At 46.7% G+C, this 7,657-nt stretch overlaps 1 protein-coding gene across 50 annotated transcripts in view; it reads left to right on the forward strand.

The window, feature by feature from the left end:
• Window positions 1–7,657, forward strand: part of LOC126389674 (spectrin beta chain, non-erythrocytic 1-like) — a 187,156-nt gene that overhangs the window by 127,495 nt on the left and 52,004 nt on the right. For all 50 annotated transcript variants that reach the window (XM_050043428.1, XM_050043452.1, XM_050043444.1 and 47 more), the window contains exon 2: window positions 2,985–3,212. In XM_050043428.1, the coding sequence (XP_049899385.1) occupies window positions 3,056–3,212 (157 nt within the window). In that variant the 5' untranslated portion in view covers window positions 2,985–3,055. The remainder of the gene's footprint in view (window positions 1–2,984; window positions 3,213–7,657) is intronic.

Raw genomic sequence — 7,657 nt, forward strand, 5'->3', positions numbered from 1 at the left:
GTCCTGAAGACAAACTTGTGTCTTAAAGTCCTGACGACAAACTTGTGTCTTATAGTCCTGGAGACAAACTTGTGTCTTAAAGTCCTGAAGACAAACTTGTGTCTTAAAGTCCTGGAGACAAACTTGTGTCTTAAAGTCCTGAAGACAAACTTGTGTCTTAAAGTCCTGAAGACAAACGTCTCCAAACAGCCACAAAACAACAAGATAATTTAACACAACTGTCGGGGTTCACAGACTGTTTTACTAGTTGCTCATTATTAGCTTCAGCATAAGCACCTTTCCATTGTATAAATTAGCCTAGCAGCTAGCAGAGTTTTCCTCTACTCATAACTTAACAAATGACGTATTATTTCTCCGTCTTCCTCACTATCTCCTGAAAGAACACCACGGCTGAATTTCAGCAAGCACTTTTTCAGCCGTACGTTGTTGGAACAGCGGCCGATGTTTCTGTAGAGAGGAGTTAGCGTAGTGAGACGTCCAGTGTTCACGATTGACTTGTGACAGAGACAGGTTTGTTGTGGGCGTGGCCTTTGAGGACTGATTGTTGACTAACCTTTGAAGAGACATGTTGACGGCTCGGCCTCTCTGTCACATTGGTGTGGCGCTGTCGTTAGGAACGGTTTGCTGGACGTTCATTTTAGTCTCAACAGAAACACATGAACATGAGACGCCCCGTAGCTCACCTGACAGAGCAGGTGCCTCATGTACAAAGGATGTGACCTCGCTGTAGCAGCCGTGGGTTTGATTCCAAACCACACCTCCCTGCTGCATTTAACCACATGATCAGACAAACATAGTGCAGTAAAAAGTACATTTACCTCAGAGATGGACGAGCAGGAGAACATGGACGTACTCAAGTAAAGGACAAGTACCTGAGATTTTTACTCAAGGACAGTTCATAGTTTATTTTCCACCACTGGTGAGTGCAGTTTTAGGTTCCTCACCTGTGACCTCTGACCTCTGACCTGCCGTCCTCCTGAGCTGCTGCTGTCAGCTCACACTGGTTAGAGATCAGTTTCCATCATCCAGCAGAGGAGGGTCCATTTAGTGAGTCCCTGAGGACGTCCTCTGGATGTCTGAGTGCTGTAATGGCTCCTTTATTAGCTCCGGTCAGCTCAGCCAGCAGCCAATGGGAGCTCAGCGTGGCTCCTCTCAGTGCCACATCACACACATCATGACATCACACACATCACACACAGAAGACAATTGACCAAACGTCCTCTTGAATCCCTTGTATTGTGTTTGTAGAGGACTCCGCCCCTCCAGGATGTCGCGGGCTGTTTTTTGGATTGTTGCCGTCTGTAACGTCTGATGTCACTACAGCCTTTCAAAAAAACAAAAAAAACAAAAACGTGATGCGTGTTGTGATGTTTGTAGGTGGGGGGGTTTTTTTGCAGAGAAATTTGGGGGCAAGTGAAAATTCAAAAGATAGTTGTGGTGCTGTTTTGGATTCAAAGTGAATTATTATGGGCATTCAGTGTGTGTGTGTGTGTGTGTGTGTGTGTGTGTGTGTTTCCTCTTGTGTTGGACACAGCGCTAACGGACCGTCTCAATGAGCTGCTCTCGTCCTGCTCTCGTCCTGCTCTCGTTGCCTAGTTAGCACGAGCTAACACATCACAACATGATGTCATCGTTACGCCGCAGCAGCGGTGAACATTGTTAATCTCACACAGACATTGAAATGTCTCAACTCTGTCGTTAAACCTGTAACAAACTGCTGGGTAAGGTTAGCAGTGTGATGCTAACAGTTAGCCCTGTCTCTGTGTGTGACTCAGAGCTCCAGTCCTGCTGCAGCAGTCTGATGATAAACAGAATCACTACGCTGCACGCAGCTCTACGATGAAATCAGATGTGACGGCTGTAATACGTTGTTGCGATCGTAACATCCTGGGGCGACTGAAGAGCTCTCAGAACTACATTACCCATGAGCCTCAACTGCACTTGATCTGAACTCAAACTGTAATCTGACAGCGAATTTATCCATCAGGTTCTATAAATATGAACCTGTAACAAGCCTGAGGCTGAAACTCTCTTCTGATTGGAGGGTTCTCACAGCAGTGCTGTCTGGGATTTGTAGTTTAGTAAGTAGTTTAGTTGGGGTGGCAGCAGCTCAGTCCACAGGGACTAGGGTTGGGAATTAAAGGGTTACTGGCTCAAGTCCCCGTCCGGACCAAATATGTGTGGACTGGTAGCTGGAGAGGCGCAGTTATTATTATTGTTGTTGTTGTTGTTATATGCTACAACCATGGCTGTCAGCGTTAACGCCTTAATCCTCCTACAGAGACGGTGAGATCTGATCAGTGTGATCAGTTATGTGTAGCTCCACTGTGCCACATGGATCTAATAAAGTTTGATGTGTGCAGACTACGATAACGGCGCTGACTGAGTCACAGGCTACGACGTACGATGTAACAGCTTTACATACTGAGTGATGCTGCAGGGTTATTATTACTGCAACTGCAAAGCACAACATGGAGGCTCACATTGATAACATTACTACAGTTATTATTATCATAATAAAATTAATAAAATGTCAGAAAATAATGTAAAGTTTAGTGGCACCATGTCCTGCGGTGTGTGACAGCGTGTTCTGGGCTTTAAACAAGACGACATCAAGATCTGAACATAATGTACTATTGTTTTAAACATGTCAATCCCATGCTGCTATTTTGTCCCTTTGTTGCCCCTTACTTGTAGTCCAGCCACTGCAGCAGCTTCCTGCTTCCTGCTGCAGCAGTGATGTCATATAAGACGTCTCCTCAGCTGACAGTCAGCAGTGATCTGAGCTCACAGGAGCAGCTGATCAGACTGATGTCAGCAGGCGCAAAAGCACTAATGTTACGTTGTTATGTAAATACTGTCGCCACTGTGAGTTCAGTATGATGTCATTATACACACTGTTGATGATTTCCCAGAGTTCTCTCTGTTCATATGTATCAAACACATTGAAGATGTTGACTTCCTGTCTGTGTGGTGTCCCGCAGGGCTAGGCCTGAAGCTGCCAATGTGGACGCGTCCCCGCTGACTTCGAGGTGTGTGTCAGAGGTGAAAGGTCATGATGACGACGGTGGCTGCCGAGTTCGACCACATGGAGCTGCAGCAGCAGTACAGCAGCAGCAATGACACGGTCAACAACCGCTGGGATGACGAGTGGGACAACGAGAACAGCTCGGCCCGCCTCTTCGAACGCTCCCGCATCAAGGCGCTCGCAGGTAAGAGCCCCGCCCCTTTAAGTCAAGTCAAGTCAGGATTTATTTCTAGAGCACATTTAAAACGACGGCAGTCGACCAAAGTGCTGCACATAGGTGGGTACAGAGTTAAAACAACATCAATAATAAAAATAGAATAGATGTAGAAAACAATGATAAGCATTTTGATGCACTGTAGGCTCAATTTTTGATAAATCAAAAATCTGAGAAACATATTTTTTGTAGGACAGTCNTTGTGCAAAGTTTGGTGAGTTTTTACCCATGGGAAGTATGATTTCCTCAGAAGAAGAAGAAGAAGAAGAAGAAGAAGGATTACAATAGAACACTTAGCTTAGCTTAGCTGCCACGACCCTAAAAACAGAGCAAACAGTGCAAACATTAAAATAGCAATTAAAAAACAACAACTTGAGATCATCGTGCTCAGGCTGAATGATACGCCAGGTGGAAGAGAAAGGTTTTTAGGGAGGATTTAAAAGTCTCTAGGGACTGGGAAGATCGAATGTGAAGGGGGAGGCTGTTCCAGAGCCTGGGGGCAGCCACTACGAAGGCTCTGTCACCTCGAGACTTTAGTCTGGTTTTTGGCACCACCAACAGTAGTTGGTCCAAGTCTGGTTTTTGGCACCACCAACAGTAGTTGGTCCAAAGACCTTAAGGTTCTGGTTGGGGTGTGGCGCAGAAGGAGCTCAGAGAGGTACAGAGGGGCCAGACCATTGAGGGCTTTAAAAACAATTAAAAGAAGTTTAAAATCAAACGAAAATGGACCGGGAGCCAGTGGAGGGAGGCTAAAACTGGCGTGATGTGGTCACGCTTTTTCTTGCCTGTGAGGAGGCGAGCAGCAGCGTTCTGGACGAGCTGTAGACGGTTGAGGGAGGACTGATCCAGGCCAACATAAAGGGAGTTACAATAGTCTAATTTGGTGGTTATGAAGGCATGGATCACCCTTTCAAAGTCTGCAGCTGTTATGAAGGCATGGATCACCCTTTCAAAGTCTGCAGCTGAGAAATAGGGCTTGGTTTTGGCTAAAACACGTAGCTGGAAAAAGCTAGTTTTGACAACAGCACTGATCTGTTTGTCAAATTTGAATTGGCTATCAAAAATCAGCCCCAGATTCTTTACAGAGGAAAAATGTTGGGGTTCAGGGGGTCCAGGAAATCTGCGGAGCTGCGTGGGGACATGTGGCCTCCAAACAGGATAACCTCTGTCTTGGACTCATTAAGATTTAAGAAATTAGAGCTCAACCAAGATTTGACATCACTCAAACAATCCAGTAGAGGTTGTATTGCGTCCTTGCTTAAAGACCTTAGTGGCAGGTAAATCTGGACGTCGTCAGCAAAACAATGGAATGAAATCTTGTGCTTTCTAAAAACATCACTTAGGGGCAGCATAACAAGAAAAGAACAGGGCCCAAGATGGAGCCTTGGGGGACTCCGCGGGTCAGTGGGGCTGCAGCAGAGGAAAAGTGACCTGACTGCACAGAAAAAGTCAGATCCGTCAGATAAGACCTGAACCAGCTAAAGGCGGAGCCTGTAATGCCCACGGACTGCTCAAGGCGGTGTAGCAGGGTCGCGTGGTCAACTGTATCGAAGGCGGCTGACAGGTCTAAAAGCATCAGGATGACAGAGTTACCTGAGTCGGCAGCTAAAATCAAATCATTAAAGACTCTCAGCAGGGCAGTTTCGGTGCTGTGTCTAGGTTTGAAGCCAGACTTGGAACTTTGTTGTGCTAGGCTAAAAAAGACTGCAATTGGTTATATACTGCTCTCTCTAGAACCCTGGATAAATAGGGGAGCTGAAATATGGGCCTAAAGTTTGAAAGGATGGAGGGATCCAGATTTTTCCTTTTGATTAAAGGTTTCACCACAGCATGTTTAAAGGCAACGGGGACACAGCCTGAACTGAGACTGGTGTTGATCATCAGCACAGATTCTGACAGAGAGCGCTGCAGCAGTGAAACAGGAAGTGATGTAACACAGCATCAGTGTCCTCCAGACTGCAGTGACATCGTTAATAAATAGTAACAAAAACAACGTGTAGTTCGTCTTCACGACAGATGACAGTGGATCCAAACAGCTGTCAGCTGATACAGATGGTCGTCATGGTGACCAATAACAGTGATTTATGATGTCAGATTATGATGACATCATAACTCTGAAGTTAAGCAAAGCTGAATATGAAACACCGAGTCTGTCACATGAAAATAAAAGCCTCTGGTCTCAGGACAGATTTAAAGTTCATCTGAAGACACTTACAGGTGTTTTATTGTGAAGGGATGTGGTCAGACAAAACACTCCCAACATGTCATCAGTATGTTGACTGCCCCAGTAGGGACAGTAGCACGCTGGACCTTCTGTATGCAAATGCTAAGGACGCGTACAGTGATCACAACCTGGTCCTGCTGAGACCAAAGTATGTCCTCCTTGTCCAGTGGCAGCCTGCCTCCAAAAGGACAGTGAGGAGATGGACTCAGGAGGCCAATGCAACACTGCAGGACTGCTTTGAGTCCACTGACTGGGACGTGCTCTGTGAGCCACATGGGGAGGACGTCAACAGCATGACTGACTGCATCACAGAGTACATCAAATTCTGTGAAAACACCACCCTGCCAACCAGGACTGTGTGCTGCTTTCCCAACAACAAGCCGTGGATCACAAGCGACCTGAAAGTACTATGTATTTAACAATAAGAAGAAAGTCTTCAGGTCTTGGGACAGGGAAGAACTGAGGAGGGCACAGCGTGATCTGAGGGGGGAGCTGAGAGAGAGCAAGGACTCCTAGAGGAGGAAGCTGGAGGCCAAGCTCCAACAGAACAACGTGAGGGATGTGTGGACGGGACGAGATCACTGGGTTCAAGGTGAGAGACAGACAAACAGCAGGCAGCGTTGAGAGGGTCAACGAGCTGAACTGTTCTTCAACAGGTTTAGTTCACAGCCCTCTGCAGCACCCTTCCCCCTCCCACACAACGGAGGAAACATCATGCACCCTCCCCCACATGACTGTGACTACAGGCAAGGTTACGAGACAGCTGGAGAGACTTCACCAACACAAGGCTGCTTGGCCCCCATGAGACCACAGGTGAAATGGTCGTTGGACCCTCTGCAGTTCGCCTACCAGCCACACCTGGGAGTGGACGACGCCATCATCTACCTGCTGCAGTGAGCTCACTCGCACCTGGATGGACCCTGCAGCACTGTGAGAATCACTTTCTTTGATTTCTCCATTGCATTCAACACCATCCAGCCACTGCTACTGAGGGAGAAGCTGCAGGCCATGAGGATCGACACATCCACAGTTTCCTGGATTACTGACGACCTGACAGACAGACCACAGTTTGTCCGACTGGGCAGCGTCCTGTCTGACATGGTGGTGAGTAGCACAGGAGCTCCACAGGGGACTGTCCTGTCTCCTTTCCTTTTCACCTTGTACACCACAGACTTTCAGAATGACTCTGGGTCATGCCACCTGCAGAGGGTCTCTGACGACCAGGGAGATGGTGATTGAATTCAGAAGGAAGAGGGCGGCTTCTCAACCCCTGTGCATATGGGGAGAGGACATCACCATGGTTGAGGCACCCAACAGACTGAACTGGAAGGCCAACACTGACGCTGTGTACAAGAAGGGGACGAGACGACTCTATTTCCTGAGGAAGCTGAGATCTTTCAATGTGTGCAGCAAGATGTTGGAGGTCTTCTACCAGAGTGTTACAGCTTCATTGTCACAAGGACAGATACAGGAAATCATTCCTCCCCCAAGCCATAGCGCTATCTAACAACTCACCTCTGTCTGACAGAGAGCACTCACAGCTCTCTACAGCCTAATAGTTACGTTACAACCACTTGTTTGCACTGCTGCTAATAACCAACTGCACACTTGTAGCTACTTTGCACATTTTTACAACCTCCACCTCACGTCTGACTGTGTTGTGTATATAGTTTCATCTTTTTTTGCTCCTGCAATTTGATATTCCTTATTTTATTTTATTCCTGTATATTTCAAATTTTAGTGCTACTCATTTTGTATATATTTTATGTTTCTCTATTCTAATGTCCACATACTGTTGGATTGCTTGCTGCTGTAACATAAGAATTTCCCAGTTTTGGATCAATAAAGTACGATCTTCTCTTCTCTTCTCTTCTCTTCTCTTCTCTTATCTTCTCATATGTCATCATGCTGTCTGACATCACACACTGGACCCACATGATGCTGCCGTCGTTTGATTCTGTAAACATGTAAAGACAGGAAGTTGTAGCGGCTCTATAGCGCCATCTCTGTGTGAAAAGAGCTACTCTGTGTGTGTGTGTGTGTGTGTGTGTGTGTGTGTGTGTCTGTGTGTGTGTGTGTGTGTGTGTGTGTGTGTGTGTGTGTGTGTGTGTGTGCACAGGATGTTTGTTTCTTACTTCCTGTCCTTCACCCTGGAATGTGAAGGAACAATGAAGGGAAACACCCCCCCCCC

This window comes from Epinephelus moara, chromosome 5, assembly GCF_006386435.1.
Source record: "Epinephelus moara isolate mb chromosome 5, YSFRI_EMoa_1.0, whole genome shotgun sequence".
NCBI classification, from domain to species: domain Eukaryota; kingdom Metazoa; phylum Chordata; class Actinopteri; order Perciformes; family Serranidae; genus Epinephelus; species Epinephelus moara.